General features: G+C 41.5%; 2 protein-coding genes across 2 annotated transcripts; one reads left to right on the top strand and one right to left on the bottom strand.

The window, feature by feature from the left end:
• Positions 1 to 2,985: 2,985 nt before the first annotated feature.
• On the top strand, positions 2,986 to 5,256 carry LOC118403598 (gastrula zinc finger protein XlCGF57.1-like). Its single transcript, XM_035802363.1, has one exon. The coding sequence runs from the start codon at positions 2,991 to 2,993 to the stop codon at positions 4,227 to 4,229; it is 1,239 nt and encodes a 412-aa protein (XP_035658256.1). The 5' UTR covers positions 2,986 to 2,990; the 3' UTR covers positions 4,230 to 5,256.
• An 11-nt stretch (positions 5,257 to 5,267) lies between these two features.
• LOC118403611 (BTB/POZ domain-containing protein KCTD6-like) lies at positions 5,268 to 14,127 on the bottom strand. Its single transcript, XM_035802384.1, has 3 exons — positions 13,895 to 14,127; positions 5,920 to 6,259; positions 5,268 to 5,559 (listed from the first exon to the last, which is right to left on the bottom strand). The coding sequence occupies exons 2-3, from the start codon at positions 6,241 to 6,243 to the stop codon at positions 5,275 to 5,277; spliced, it is 609 nt and encodes a 202-aa protein (XP_035658277.1). The 5' UTR covers positions 6,244 to 6,259; positions 13,895 to 14,127; the 3' UTR covers positions 5,268 to 5,274.
• Between the last annotated feature and the right edge of the window lie 3,449 nt (positions 14,128 to 17,576).

The raw sequence follows: 17,576 nt of genomic DNA, 5'->3' as shown, positions 1-17,576 counted from the left end.
GTAAGGAGATACGACAAATTCTGAGTAAAGGTAGGTGAAGGTAGTCCTATAGTCTTTTTGAGTCTGAAGAGGCAGTGAGCTGTTATCCACTGTGTCTAGGACACAGTATTGGCAATCGGACCCCATCCCTCTTCTTCCACCGCCTTTTACCTCCTCAACAGAAGTCAGGTACCAATTTTTAAAATGGGGTATAAGTCGTGTTCAGTCCCTTCTTAACCAAGAAAATAGCACAACATAGTGGTGGCATGTTAGGCGATTCGAAGCCAGGACTTCTTGGACGAACACTTAACCGTTATGTCAATATATGAAAATACGATTCTCACTTAACAGGTAATTCTGCCAACAAGATCTGTGTATCTTACTTAAGATCACATGAATGCATGTGTTGCGTTTTCACACATTTTGAAGGAGGTTCATATTATTGAGTTAGCTTGGTACAATTACAACGCGTCCAAAATTCCCATGTGCTGAACATTCACCCGTTATTTGATAGGACAGTACATGTATCAGCTTTCAATAGAGTCTAGCCCGAGGGGTTAGTATGGAGTGACTGTGGAAATCGCCTATCATTCCACGGGTATTTGTTAGCAAGAGATGTCCATTTGTGGGACCGTTACACTTTTCAACTCACAGCTGCGCAAAACGCCACTGTTGTCCCTTCCGACATCTGTTAGAAGGTGAGTTGGAAGTGCACGTGTACGTGACGGCTTTAAACGGGGGGAGGGGAGGGGGGAGGTGTGTGTGTGTGTGTGTGTGTGTGTTGGGGGCGGGGTCGTGTTCTGTATGTGCCTTTGGTATGCGTTGGCCACTATCAACTCACAGCATATCAAAGCAGTAATATATAATACTTGGACTAGTACTAGAGGATTAATGCTTCATGAATTTTTTTCACCTCCGTGAAAGGAGGGTTACATTCTGGCAGAAGGTTTTAAAATTGTCCGAGTTTTGACGCAGCTGTTTTTTTACGATCGGTTAGGTAGATATTTATGTATTTTGGCACATGGCTGGGCGGTACCTGTATGATAATGTACTTTTTCTGTTTTGATCGTAACGTTCTTTATAGTCAATGTAACATTTCTGAAATCAGCCGTATTTTCGTTGCATTTTGGGACAGGCCAGTGATAGTTGGATTGTAGGGTAGCCTGTGTTTACACAATCTATGGCTCAAACAGTTCCGTGGGATCGCGATTTTAGTCAGGCTTGGTTATTGGGCTCTTGGTAATGGCAGACATGATGTAATATTGTAAGTCCTTATCTGACGATTGATATAGAACACAGCTGACCACTGGGAACTCTGGTGCCTGTGTTTGTTTTGCTTTAATCACAAATGAATTGGACAACTGACGGGTCAATTATTTGTGTTTAAATGGCAGCTGTTGCGGCTTTTATATGATACCACATTCGTGTCAGTTATCGATTATTGTGTGTAATGAGGTGGCTTGTTCCGCTAAGTAGTAATTGTAGGAACTTACCGCATAGAGTTTAGGTGTACGTATGTGTCGTGGACTTGGCAGTAAAAGGTAAGTCATACTCTATACTCTATACTCTAGATCTAGATGTTTTGTGAGCTATATTTTATATTTTTGTGTAGGATGATGTGTATCGGCGTGAAAGTTGGCATGAAGAACGCAGAACTCCATTGTGTTATCTTGTTTATTTGGGCAACGGTACAGTCACCTTGAAGACTGCGCCCAGAGAGCCAGGGCCACATACTTGAGAAGGCACGAGTTCTTGACCCTAACTTAATCCCCTACGCATTCTTTGGAACAGAATTATTCATGTGCGAGTCAACTGAGATTAGAAACATGTCTTTCAGTAATAAATATAATACCACTCGGTGAATTCGCAAACTACTGTCTACCATCCGTGCAACGTTTTCTAAAGATACACATGTATCATATTTCGTGCATATGCACACAATGTATTAGGTAACCGCAGAGACGCCAGGGTTAGCAGAGGTTACAGGCCGGCAGGTATATAAAACATTAGCCTCTACCAGGCTACGTGGTCGGTTGTCTAATTGCAGAAATTGAATAGATAGGGCCAATAGTACGCTAGGGGAGCCAGCCGGCCGAGTAGAACCATTATCCGAAACGTGGTTACAAACTACTCTCCAAGCAAAGGTTGGTGGGAAAAATCGTGACCTATTTCTTTCATATTCTTTTTTTGGACCGGCCTTCCCACCAACGGTCGAAAAAAAATTATGAAAGGAAATGGTCACGATTTTTCCCACCAACCTCTGCTTGGAGAGTACTTGTTGCAACAGAAAGCATATCTGTATCTGTATCTGTATCTATATAGCCGGTATAATCGCCGTTCGGCGTAACACACCAGCTTCGCAGGCACGCGGCGCGGCAACAGCTGGTTATATTGCACCGAACGACTCGTTACCCCTAACATTTGCACATCTATCTGCAAGCGTTCTTTAAAACTACCGAGAAAAGATCCCCTACTGTACTTGGTGATAACAAGTTCCACTCTACGATAGTTCTGGGAAAGTACGAATTTTTGAACACATCAATCCTAGGTTGGTAACTCTGGTATTTGAAGGCATGACTGTTTCTTGTTCTTTTTTGAGCTGGTATTAGATACTTATCCGTTGGTACGTCCACCAGTTTATTGGTCATTTTGTACATCATGGAAAGTCTGGACATTTTCCTTCTGTCTTCAAGTGACATCCACTGCAAATCTGTTTTCGTTTTGGTAACACTAAAACCCCTGTTATAGTTGTTTGTGCAGAATCGGGCAGCTTGGTTCTGTACCCTTTCAAAGTAATCACAAATGAGGTATCAACACTCCTTTTTTTAAACACTGCTGTCATCAAAAACAAAACAACTGACATAAGATTGTGGGAAAATTAGGTACTGTTCTCAGATGTTATTGGAGAAAATTTAATGAGGCTTTAATAATGAACTAAACTAATTCATTGCCCGTTTGAGAACATGTTCTAATATCTGAATTGTTTGTCTTATAGAGTTTAAAGAACCAACATGGAGACTGCCACAACATTTGGAATGCCTGCTCATATGAATGACCTTGGGGATGTTGAATCATCTTCAGAGCTCAAGTGCAAACTATGCACCAGTACCTTCTGTGATGCGGAGACCCTGCAAGCACATACAGCCAGTCGCGACTGTGAGCGGCGCTTTAAGTGCGAGGTTTGCGACAAGCGGTTCCTTCTGAAGCATCATCTCAAGCAACACCTGCTCACTCACACCGGTGAGAGACCATACCTGTGTGGTCAGTGTAGTCGACGCTTCACTCGCTCTTCCGATTTGAAGAACCACCTGCGTGTTCACACCGGTGAGAGACCTTACCAGTGCGCGCAATGCGACATGGCTTTCTGTCAGCAAGGTGACTTGAAACGGCACATTTTCACGCATACCGGTGAGAGACCACACAAGTGCATGGAATGCCCGAAACAGTTCAGCGTGGCAACCGCCCTAGCGGAACACATGCGAACTCACACCGGTGAGAGACCATATAGCTGTAACTCGTGCAGTAAGCAATTTTCTCGCCTGGGAGACTTGAAACAACACACGAGGACACACACCGGTGAGACGCCATTTACCTGCAACGTGTGTGACAAGTCTTTTACGTGGCGGATCGACTTGACGAGACACAAAAGAACACACACAGGTGAAAAGCCGTACCAATGTGATGTCTGTAACAAGCGGTTTAGCGTAATGAGCACTTTAGCATCCCACAAGCGGTCTCACACCGGTGAAAAGCCATATCAGTGCCAGGAGTGCAGAAAGCGGTTTACTCAGCTTAGCAGGTTAAAGGACCACGTGCGCATTCATTCCGGCGAGAAACCGTATAAGTGCGGTGTGTGTGAGAAGAGTTTCACCCGACTGGGACACTTACAACAGCACACTCTCGTTCACACCGGTGAGAGACCATTCTCCTGTGAACAGTGCAAAAAGACGTTCGCACAGATGAGCGATTTAAAAAGGCACATTCGCGCGCACACCGGTGAGAGACCATACGCGTGCGATCGTTGTCCGAAACAGTTCAGTCTTCTCGACAGCTTGAAGGAACATATGCGGACTCACACCGGTGAGAGACCACATACATGCCCGGAATGCCACAAACAGTTCACACAGAACGGGTCCTTGGTGGAACACATGCGAAAGCACACCGGTGAGAAACCTTACGAATGTGACGAGTGTGGCAAGAAATTCGCCAGGCTGAATGGTGTGAAGCAACACATGAAGACACATTGTTAGATAACACAAAAGAACGACTGGTGGACGATCAATTTGTATTTCATATCGTACAATTGTTTATTCTAGATCTGTTTATTTATCACAATGAATATAAGGTGGACAATCGTTTTTGCATGCACAATGAGATGTTCTTCCGTGCCCAATACTTCAGTGGGCATCTTTCAGTGTTGAGAAACTATGGAGTTGCGCTCTGGAAATTTCTGAGCTTTTATTCTGGTGCAACGTTTGGTGCGGCTGGACAGGACAATATGGGAATACACTTGGCCTTCATACAATGCACCTACCACTCATACTACCAGCTTAGGCCGTATCTAATGACAGCCAGAATGCCGTGGAATTTTTAACTCTCTAGAGACTCGTAAGACATTTTCACTTGAATATCTACCCATTGCATTGAACAGACTTGCAATCATTGACCGATCTCTCAAAATCATGGAATGATCGATAGAATATTGGGTGTATTTAATTACTGCCGACGATGTTATCAAGAAAAGCTAACAGACTTGTCGGCCGAACGATTTTTCTATTGCATGACGGAGACTTTGAAACGAAGTGCAAATTCGCTGTGAAAGCCGCCTGTTCTAACCTCTCTGTAGCTATTGTTGAAGACCTAAAGAAAGTATCTTGTAAACGTAATTTAACGAACTTTTGGACATGAAAGCAATTTAGGTTATGTTTCTTGCCATATGTTCTATTCAGATAGTATATATTCTGGATTGGCAGAGAGTGGAGTTTTATATTGCATGCGCAAGCTATAACTGGTGATTGGGTGTTTCATAGATACATAGGAGTGAACATATCGATAGCATCTATTGTAATTTAACTTCAATCTTGTTGTTTTGTGATCTGTAAATGTATAAGTATACAACGTCACTCTTCAGTTATGAATAAAATGTTGGTATAAATGTTACATTTGAGTGACGTTTCTACCATTGGCACAGACGACAAATCGTATACTATATTTTCTGAATATTTACATAACAAGGCAACTATACGTCTTTTGTCGATTAGATAGTTGGACGATGTCCAATGGCAACGTTTTTAATCAAGTGTAACAGGAACGACAGAATGTCCACGTCTGCTGCTGGTTGAGGCCGTTCTCCTCGGTCTCGCTAGAGGTCGCTGTTGCACCTTGCAGGATGAACCCGCGAGCAGTGAGCTTGTCAAAGATCTCCACGGCCTTCACCACGCAGTCGCTGTAGTACTGGCTGCGGAATTTCCCGGATGTTGTTCCCAGGGTTTCTTCGAGAAGATTCCGAGCGCCGAAGACGCCGAGGGAAGATCCTTCCGGGCTGACATCCAGAATCACACAGATGTTCCCCAAACCGGCCTGGAAAAATTGTCATTATAACTGTTCATTGAATTTGGTAATACAATAGCGCAGATACAGGACTTACATAACTCAATTGTGAAACAATGGTAACATTGTGTACAGTGTATGTCAATTTGTACAATGTAATTGGAATGTATAGCACCCAAACTTCTAGATTGAAGCCAATTATCTTTATAGTACTGTATAAAAATTACATAGTGACGAAAATCTAGTAATATAAACCCAAGCATGTTTTTTGCATAACATTAAAACATATCATTAGTTTCAATAAGGGGCTTTTAATTTTGCATTATAATAGAACCGAAGGCATAGCTACTCTTGCCTTTACTAAGACAATCAATGGCAGAATAGTCTTACTCTGTATTTTGCTAAGGCAACTCCCAACCCTGGAATCTGGTAGTACTCCGCCTCGGCACACAGTAGGTCAAAGTTCGGGAACTTTGACGGGAGATTGAGCTGCCCCGTGCGGAGATAGTTCAGCACGTAGCGGAAAATCTCCCCGTCCCGATCCAGAAAGTAGTTCCCTCTGTCATCCAACATGGCGGACTTCTGTCCGCCGAACAGGACCCCGAGGGTGCTGTCGGGATATCTGGTGAGGGTGGAGAACGCGGTAGTGTAGATGTGACCACCGACGTTTAAGGTAACCGGCTTGTCGCTGTCGTTTAGGCGCTGGTAATCCATGACGTTGTCACTAAGCCTGCAAAGATATGAAGAGACATGGAGTCAATTGCCTTTTGTTCTAACATTTTGGAAACCTTTGTAACAATCTAACATTAGCACGAAAGTTCATGTGTGTTGGTAGAATACATTATAGAAAAAAAAATGCTGAACTTTACTTCCAACACTGAATTAACTATAGGGACTTACCCCTCTAAATTTTCGGTCAATCTCCGTCGACCTTGTTCACAGAATGACCCTTTCTAACTCCAGCAGTGATAAGACATATTGTAAAATCAAGTACGTGCGCCGAACAAAAATTTCTTACGGTATTGAACTCGGGATAAGCTATTTGTAAGATTGAAAGCATTCGCAAGTGCAGCGTAATGAAACCTTGTACATACAAAAAGCTTCGTGATAGCATCTGACGAGAATAAAGAGGTCGCCTGTCGACTCAAGCGATACGCTAAATCAATATGCCCCGCAGTTGGTATTCAGGACGGCAAGAGAATCCGATAACATTCTACTTAGAAGGCGTCTGCTGAAGACTTGATGCACTTTTCCCTTCATGTAGTTGACGGCGGCGTCCTTTAAAGTGGTCAATGCCAAGGTTCAGCCAAGGCAACCCTACCTGTCAATATGCAGGCACTAATGCGAGTGCTGTCAGCGCTATCAAATATTCTTCAAGATGATAACAGAAAGCTATGCTGTGTTCAATGCCAAGTCAAATCATTAACGTTCTTTTGTCGTAAATTTTCATTACTGAAAAATAAAAGTAGATTACATCACTAAGGGACAGCTACAAATAAAATAACGTCTCGACGGATAAGATATTCATAACTAATTTTTAATGATAAACCTGTTCATGATAGCTTCCCGTGCCTGATGAACGCACCCAAATGGCCCATGTGATAAAATCTTCGTTTCATTTTGATTATCAATCGCTTCGTAAATTTTACAAGCAAAAGTACTAATTGGAAAGGATATTATGATTATTAGAGTTATAGTACCTCAACCATAGGTCGTTGAACCTTATAATTACTTTTATACAAATGAGACCAATTCCAGCTGACAAGCCCCAAAGGAAACTACAGATATGCATGGCAGAAATCCAACTGTGGGACATGTCTAGTCATGGAAAGTAATTTCATCTCAAGGCGCCAATATCAACCATTATGGAAGAGGACAAACCTTTATACCTGCTGACGAAATGGGTGTGGGATTCTACGCCTTTGCCAGAAAGAATACTTAAAGAATCTCACGCATACGTGAAATATTCTGACTTTCTCGTAAGTCTTAATTGTAGATTATTGGATACGCAAATAAGGTATTGACCAACATGGCATGTGTCAATATTTTAATTAATCACATCTTGACATTTTACGTGACTGGAATACGGAAAAAATTCAGAAAATCTTGTTGCCATCTAAATATCACACAGGTCCCCGTGAATTTGGAAAACAAAAACCATACCTCCCCCTGGATTAGCAGTCTCTGCCATTGACCCCATGACCTGGGATGTCTGTCATACCTGATACATTTTATTTCCTGTCAGTCCAGGAAGTCTGCTCTTTGCGATGACACTCACTTCCTGCCATTATACTGACAATTCAAATACGTACGAACACAATAGAACACAAGCAACCAGACATACCGAAAACAAAGTCTCTGTTCACGAAGGCATTAAGTACGTTTAAGGATAACTACGTTAGCGCCGTTGATGAATATATGTTTTAGGTTTGCCTTGAGGATATTTAGCCAAGGCGGCGTAACAAGGCTTCTCCTAATGAAACATGGTTGCTCATAATGTCGCCAAAAGGGGCCCATCAATCTTCAGTACGGAAGCCATAATTTGTTCATTAATCACGTTTTCATTCAGGGTAATTCGGAGATTGGATATGCGGGGTATGCATACTTAGATGAAGATGCATGTCTTTCCAAACAAAGCCTCAAAACATCTGAAGTTCTGCATACAAACTGATATCTTTCTTAAAGCTATTGCAGACAACCACTTTGAATTCACTGTCGATGCAAGAGCAGTCCTATTTTTGTTCTCTCACCACCAGACTTCTTTCACAAGTTTCCTAGTGGCCATTATTGATTTTTTTCAGTCGCACGTAAAAGCTGTAATAGATTTTCACACCGATATATCGACGGGATTTCAACGATGTTGCTAGTCTTTCTTACTGCAGTCTATCAACTGGCATAGTGTCCCTAGCCTTGATTGTAAGATTAGCACATTCTGAATCATTTATAGCCTCTGTTGCGTTGCAGTCTTCGAACGGGGCTGGTTCTGTTTGCTGTGGAATGGAGTTTGCTGTGGAATGGAGTTTCGCCCCGTCTCGAGACAGCAAACTCCCTTCCCGGGGAAACTCCACAAAGAGAAGCACAAGAAAACCTAGCCAACTTTGAAAATCGTGAGCCATCAAAAGCCTGTTATTTTGAGAAGTTTTCTTGTTTTTATCACCCTGGCCATGTTTTGCCCTTGGGTAGCCTCTGTCGTATGTCATGCTGTAGCCAAACCAGTAATGTAATGAATGAAACTAAAATCGATATTGTACAATACATCAAGATAACTGATGCTTACAGAATGGCACTCTGTCTATCCTGAACGTTAACTTCACACTGTATAGTAGGGGAAGGGTGGCAACACATAAGGATGTCACAGCCTAAGATGTCCCTAATGTTAAAGGTCAACTTCTGCGTTTAAGCCTAGCGTAGAGACCATGTATATATTATGCAAGACTGTGATTTGTACAGATAATAATGATATGAACAGATCCAAGCAAGCGTTTGGCTAGCAACTATTGCTTGATTGTATTTTGAATGTCGTAGGCGTACCAAATATGCAAACAGTCGAATTCCCATTCAATTTTTGGTACAAATTAAGGACATTCACTTTCTCCTGAAAATTATACCAATCCAATTTGACTTTTACAATGGAGGCAAACAGCAGCTCGATACTCAAACAACGCTCATTGTAGGCCGGCGTCTTTCCATTCTGATGTGTTGGATTTTCAAGCAGACTGTGGAAGAACCAGCCCCGGCAAGGAACCCTTTCCGCAACAAGACAGCTGACATTCGTACGACTCATACACGACCCGTGCATGACTAACTAAGTTCTGAATACACACCGATACCTTTATTGGAGCCATTGCAGACAACCACAGTATGAATTTAAATGTCCATACTAGAGCGGGCGTTTTTTTTCCTGACATTCGTACGACCCATGCACGACTAACCCAAGAATGTTTGTCGCACGATGATCGTACGTCTAATGTGACCCGATAGTAGACCATTTTCGTAATCCCCTGTGCAGAACCATGCACTCACCACCAAATAAAATCACCAGACCTGCTTGATGGCCGGACGGAATTGTATTTCCATCTATAAAAGCTATTGGCAATAAACCGACTTCAATATACCACTCTGTGAGTTCGGCCGTTTAACTGACTCGCTGTATGGTTATTTCACACCCTCTGCAGTAGATGGTAATGGGTAGGAACAAAAACGAGATGAAAGAAAAGTTCACTTTCTTTCTCAATCTCATTCGCATTCTATGTGGACCTTTTGAATGAGAATGAGGTTACTGTCGATGTTTGTATCCTCTAATATACAAAACTAATGATTCAATATTAAGTACATAACGGAAACATCCTTGTTATTTGAGAGCATACTGCAAAATATAAGTATTGCACGGCACATTACAAGTTATGTAACGGCATACTGGTATGCTTCGTTGCACACATGGATAAAACATTGGCGAACTGAATACGATTCGTTCTGGTTTGCGGTTAATGTTATGTTTCCAGGCTTCGTCTAAATCATAATAAAGTTACACAGTCAGATATATTCAACTTGACAATGGAAATCTCAAGCATATATCATTCCAATCATTATGTAGCAATATTGCCAATGTTTTCAGCATTACAATATATATCTTGTACATTTCGTCAGCATGTCAAAAATTAAATCACTTTTACTAGCGATGAAGTATTCATAATGTTCTTGCTACATATTTCGTGTCCGGATATATCCACGGCTGCTGTCATGTTACTCTTAGATTTATTTTACGCTCCAAGTCAAATGGCGCTACTAGAATCATTTCCAAGTCATTTCCATCGCACGGTGCGCCTTTTCTGCCCCTCCTTCCCATATGCCTTTTCTGCCCCTCCTTCCCATATAAAGTAACACTTTGAGTGATTGACGTATCCGCAAATGCACTGTCGCAATCCTTTTGAGAAGTGGGAGCGTAGCCTGTGGCAACCATCGTCATTCATTTTGCAACAAATCCAGTATCCTGCTGTGTTTATATCGTTAAACGAGCCGGTGTGCAGCCATTTGGGATGGAACTATACTCTCAACGCCATGAATATACTGCATACTTTCTTTACCGGAGCGGCTTCATGAGAGCGTGGTTGAGTCTTGAGTGCTACATTCCCGGACACCTCATCATTTATCGCTTCTTCAGGAAGTGCTAATGGACTCGGAAATGTACGAGGATGTCAGGAAACGTCGAGAAGAGAGGTCTGTAGACAGTCAAGACTATCATTCCCAACTTTACTGAACACCTTCAAAGACGGAGAATATACCATTTCTGAGCGCCAAAATAGGATGTAATAGCAATGCGTACCTCTAGTCTCTGCGAATTCACAGCCATTTGGGATGAAGCTGTACTCTCTATGCCATGATATATACTGCATACTTTCTTTACCGGAGCACCTTCATGAGACCGTGATGGAGTCTTGAGTGGTACATTCCCGGACACCTCATCATTTATCGCTTCTTCAGGAAGCGCTAATGGACTCGGAAATGTACGAGGATGTCAGGAAATGCCGATTCTAGGAAGACGAGAAGTCAAGAATATCGTTTCCAACTTTGCCGATCACCTTCAAAAATGGAGGATATACCATTACTGAGCCCCAAAGTAGGGTGTAATAGCAATGCGTGCCTCTAGGCTCTGTGAGTTCTCATACCTGTGCAAATTAAAAGTTAGCATCTTAAAGCAGGAGTTTACAGGAGTTTACAGGAAGTATACTTTCGATATCATGATATACTGCATGCTTTCTTTACCGGAGCAGCTTCATGAGACCGTGATTGAGTCTTGAGTGCTACATTCCCGGACACCTCATCATTTATCGCTTCTTCAGGAGGTGCTAATGGACTCGGAAATGTACGAGGATGTCAGGAAACGTCGAGAAGAGAGGTCGGTAGACAGCCCAGACTATCATTCCCAACTTTCCCTAACACCTTCATAGACGGAGAATATACCATTTCTGAGCGCCAAAATAGGATGTAATAGCAATGCGTACTTTTAGGCTTTGCGAATTCACAGCTATTTGGGATGAAACTATGCTCTCAATGCCATGATATATACTCGTACTGCATACTTTCTTTACCGGAGCACCTTCATGAGACCGTGATTGAGTCTTGAGTGCTACATTCCCGGACACCTCATCATTTATCGCTTCTTCAGGAAGCGCCAATGAGTTGGGAAGTGTTCGAGGATGTCAGGAAACGTCGATTCCGCGAACCGGGAAGACGAGAAGTCAAGATTCCATTTCTGGAGGATATTCCATTTCTGAGCGCCAAAGTAGGATGTAATAGCAATGCGTGCCTTTAGGCTCTGTCATATGTAGTATATCACATATACCAGACCAGAACTTCACATCTTCACACCAGGGGCTCAAAGCCAACCTTGACCTTCGTCTTTCCAACCCCTATTTACATACCAAATATCGTTAAATCGATTCAGGAGTTGTAGACCTAGCCGGCCACAAATATCCGGAATCACAAACACACAGACACGCACACAGAGACATGCCAAAAACTAGAAGTTCATTTATCATGGAGGTAATCACACAATACGTACGTCCCTAATACCATAGAATGCAGACCACCTAAAGATTCCTTCTTCCATACTAAGGTTCGTATCTTAAATCACCACTAAATCCTTGTTAGTGTCAGTATAATTAAGATTTCTGTCCCTTTCGTCCTAGATGCGTAATAAACTAATCCTGTGATTTATATGAACTCCGCTACAATCTCCACCATTGATCGCGCTAGTCACAATCAAATAGCAATCCCAGTCTTATCTGCATTCAACAGACCAGTTTTACATGCACGCCATGGGCAGGTGGTACCAGCAAGGTTATATGAGAAGAATAGTATATTTCTGAACTGGCACACACCACGCCACTTCTTCATGAGTCCAGAGCTCTCTGCTTGTATAAAATCACGACCACAGCATATCTAGAACAGAGGATATCTGAACCGGTAGTCCTTCTGAAGTAGCAGGAGGTCCATAATGTAGTCTAATAATTTCTTCATTTTTTTCCGCACCTAACATTACTATTAGACATGCCAATATACCTAAATACCTATCCATATCTTCTCGAGTTGTGCTGTTCACAAGCAAACACATACACATACACACAAACACACACACACACACACACACACATACACACACAAACACAAACAAACACAAACAAACAAACAGAGAGAGAGAGAGACTCGAATTCAAGGGAATTTGAAATACTAGTGTTGATATGTATGCATGAAAAGAATATGAATCAAGAGACTTGAATCTTAAGACCTTGTTAACCACTCTGTATGACTGATAATAACAGCATCTATAACGTGGATTTAAATTAGGGAATTAAAACAACAACGGCGATGTTACAGTAGACAGGGAGGCATCAGAAGTATGATCTTTGAATCTAATTTTCTGCAGTATGCATTCTGTCAAGGCTCAAAGTGTAACTTAATGAAATGCCGAAAGAATTCCAATGCCAATTTATGAAGCGTTTGCGTTTTACATTTACAAAGACTACGTAGTATGGGTTGAGAATGTGCTTTTCAATTACTGGTACGTTTAGGCCATGTTCTTATTTTGCCCTATCTGCACAATGCAGGACACAATATCAATATGTACTTGAGTTTGCTGTTTGAATCCATAAAGAGAAATCCTAGTATATCAAACGGTAGCAATGTATGTAGTGAATCTCATGAACAGAAATTACGTTGGCACCATCCCAATATGCTTACAGATCCTGCAATCGTGTCTTCTAAAGCGCTTCCTATAATATAACAAGTGCACGAACGAACGCTCCTCGCCATTTTATACTTACCACTACAACTGTCTGTCTATAGTTTCGTGAAGACGGAATATGACAAATATTTCATGGTGTGAAAAGAGATTCAATTTGCTTTCACTCCATTTGAGCAAAAGGACGAACAGTTTCCAGTGAATCAGGTGAATAACCATTCTCTGTTCGAATATATCAAGCCCTCATTCTATACGTATATTACCCAAATCCATCCAAGATATCAAGGTTGACATCAGCACAATATTATTTTTGCAATATGAGCGGTATGGATGCACAAACTACCAGTTAACCCCCGTTCTTCTTTAGGGAGGGTTTGGTTTGATACGCTTCTTAACTCGTATGGCAGTTGCAAAAGGACGAAGAGTTTCGGGCGAGCAACCATTTGCAATATCAATATCAATGTCAATATCAATATCAATCTTTCATATTAGACGTTTAGTTCGCCCAAATATATATATACAAGGTGAGGTTATAAGCAAAGCGTTCTATGGAATAATCAGAATCGGTAAGGCATTGAGAATATTGTAGGCGGACGTTTTTTATACGTTAACGAGGGCTCTTACCTTGCGATTTGTTATGTTGGGATCGGCTTCGTATGGCAGTTCCGTCTGGTATGGCAGACCGTCTAGCTTCGGGCCGCTTACGTTCTCCCCAGTCGTTCTCCCATTCTCGCTGCTGGATTGTTTCAGGCTGCTGTGCAGGTCTCCAGCCCGTCTGAGTGACTGTCGATCCACCCCGAGCTCCTGACTATTTATTACCGTGATTTCCAAGTCCTACTAGCTGATTGATTTCCAATTCACCGCAGGGCCAAGAGGAGGCCATTCCACATACAGGGGTGATCTATGAGAACTGTACGTTGTGCAGTCTATATACATAAGAAAATATGTTCTACATGATAGTTTTTTTAGTGTAATATGAATTTTCTGTATCAATTTACAGTAGAGGTGAACATTATTGCAATTGTCTGACACAGACATGATAATTTTTATTTGCAAACGTTTTACCTATAATAATGTTGTGATGACCCCCAACAACATTACGTGGCCATAGAGCGCAACGACGTCTACATGATTTATACTGTATTCCAGGTTTACATAGGCGGAACGTTCCGGTACTGTGGAGGTTTTGTGGCCCAGGGCTAGACCAGTCTGCTTTAATCTAGATTAGCCTCCATGGTCTTACAGCGCATTTATTTGGACTTTAGTTTGGGGTGTTGAAGATCGTGGACCTATGCAACAGCTCAAAGCATCAATGCATAATGGCAAAAGGCGTGGGTGTTGGTGTATTCCCTGTAGTTCTTTTGAATGTCAGGATTTCTACAAAATGAAGAGCTGACTGAGAACCTTGTAAATCATCTGAAGATCATTGTTGAGGGTACTGGAGTTCATCCTGTTAGATTGGTTTCCTTGTTTGATTTAACAGCTCCAACGCCCTCGCTTTGATGCCTGGCTGCCCACAACCCTAACTAGATCAGGTTAATTTCCGGTGTAGAATTCGTCACGAATTGCTCCTACAATTTACAGACGAGCTGATATTAATCAATGTGCAGCCAAGATGGCCGCATGTCGGCGCCATAAAGAGGTCATGCTATAACCATACGTCATTCTGGCTGGCCAGCAATTCCGTTTCAACATCATTTCAAAGAAGGACTTCATTAGCAAGCTTTCTGTCCTGCTGTTTGACTTTTGACTTTATTCAGATCCACAGTTAGCATGATGTACAAGTATATTGTAGCTATTCTTCCTGTGGTCTTGTCAACACGTAACAGGACAACAACTACATGTAGACATACAGGAACACATATACAAACCATACAATGTACATCAGTTGATTTTATTAACATCCGTAATTAGCTAAGCAATATGCATGTACATTGTGACTACTATTCCTTAAAAAAAACTACTATATATCATATGACACACAGGAACATAAGATACACATAATGTGCATGAATATAATTTTCATAAGAGAGAAATGAGGTTCACATACAATTTGAAAAACATATAAAAAAACCTTGCAGTTTAAAAGGCATGGTCCAGGGTGACTGCTGGAAAAAGCGAAAATATTATCTGGGGAACTTATAATATTTATCATTAGCATTTCATCCGTAAAATCTAACAAAAAACAAGAACAGCAAGTCTTGTCACACAGCTAAAACCCTCCGGCTACCTAAAATGTTTCTGAACCTTCCACTATATTTTGTGTCCTTCTGTATTCGCTGAATCATTTTGCTATTATGGAAAACTTGTCCTTCTTGCTTTCGATAAGATCTTAAGTTATAAACTAAACTGCGTTCTTTCTTCACAACCAATTTATTATAGATAGCTCCATGATGAATATGATTTCCAATGTGATAAAGAAAACAATACTTCTGTGCTGCAGTAGCTTCTAATTCTGTGTATCACACTACAGTGTGTATTAGGCACGTATCTGATAGAAAGTGCGCCACCTACCCAATTCGTAACTATCATGTGTGAGTGATGATCTATATCTGTCCCAGATAACCAGCCATTGGAACAAAAGGAGATGGATTTTAAACCCCAATGACTCCGGCTGGGTTCTGTTGTCAGTTGTAAAGTCTAATCCTATAGGTATCAAAAAGTGGACATATTGTACGATGTTTTGTGAGTATACACACAGTAACACCTGAAATAGGATAAATGAACTGAGCACTAAGTATGCAATACGTGTCGCAACTACAGGACATGATTTCATTCCTTTCTACGCGCCTTTATCAGTAAACGTTGCATTATGATTTGACAATTCATTCGTAAATTGATTGCCTCATCTCATTGTTTTATTTCTACTGAGTCCAAGGTTACATTATACACTGTACCTATTGTGATTACTTGTAGTTGACAAGTCATTGTCCTGTTCTGCACTTCAACTCAATTGATTACCACTGTGCCAAATTATCAATTGATTAAAGTCTGCACTTCCACGCGCTTAACGATACTCCACTAGTGTGGTTACGGATAACACTTCATTCCAGTCATTCATAAACTACCCTCTTCCACCATTTTATTCTCATCATTTGAGACTGTGTTTCGGTTTTTTTTTTAAGCATTTCTTGTTTTGTTTGTGGGTGTAACTCAGGCTTGTATTCCTCAGCCCACCCCCTACTCCCCAGGCCTCAATGGCTAGCCATGTTGTCATGAGCCATGGAGGATGAACATCTAAGGTGACAAAGACAGGTTGTGTTGTACCGCTAAGTAGAAGCGCCGTTACATCAACCACTGGGCTCACTAATATCAATCAGCATCCATTGCCAGTTCACCGCACTTTCTCACGGGTACGGGTCACGTCACATGCCCATCCACAGATGTGTCTTCTGCTTGGTGCAGGTGAAATCCGACCATTCTCCAGTACAGTAGAAGCTAGTTAGCTTATCAACGGATAATCGCACATTTCTGTTAACTGCACGAAATCCCAAAGTCCCGTGGTGGTACGGTCCAGTTTAATAACTTCGCTTTGTTGCACCTGTTGGATAATTGCACGAAATGTACAGGCAAATGGGATGTGCAATTAAGTGGCTTCTGCTGTATTACAAGTAACTCGTTACTCTAACGACTCGACAGATTTTGGCAAGACGTTTCGAACAGTAGCCACTAGATTTCATCAGTATCTGAATAACTGTACCGAACTACCAGGTATTTGAACAGAGACAATTAATTGATATATTAGAGAGGTGAAGACACATTTTAGATAGCCAAATAGGAAAGGTAAACGATACAAAGTTAAGACAAGGCTAATGCTAATGTTATTTGGATACAGGAGTTAATATTGTCTCGCGAAGGTGGTATATTGTAGCCCATGGTGTATTGTACCAGGTGTCAGTTTGAAACGTAAGCCTTCTTTCCTGTCCATGTTGGGATGCTACATCCTTTATCAGCATTATAGTCGCTACAATTTGTGTGCCAGATTTGGCCTATTTATCAATGGCACTTGAGTATATGATTAAAAAGGATTACCTCCTCCACCTATCCAATTATTCAGGCTCCAGTTGCCATTGTGTCAATGCTCTTAGGCGTAATACTTTAGCTTTAGACTGATGGGGACGATAATTGTATAATATCGGTCTCATTTGCTTGCACATTTTGTAGTCTGGAAGGGTCCTGCCTAGTGTATTAATGAGACTAAACTAATATTTGTCCTAGATTGCTAGGCACCATTAATCATAATAATGAGTACAACCGTTTAGATTGTCGTGTTACGCAGAAAGAAAATATTAATATTGTAAAGGAT

Source organism: Branchiostoma floridae, chromosome 16 (genome assembly GCF_000003815.2).
Source record: "Branchiostoma floridae strain S238N-H82 chromosome 16, Bfl_VNyyK, whole genome shotgun sequence".
NCBI classification, from domain to species: Eukaryota; Metazoa; Chordata; class Leptocardii; order Amphioxiformes; family Branchiostomatidae; genus Branchiostoma; species Branchiostoma floridae.
The sequence above is the reverse complement of the archived record's forward strand: the minus strand, read 5'-3'. Positions and strand labels throughout refer to the sequence as shown.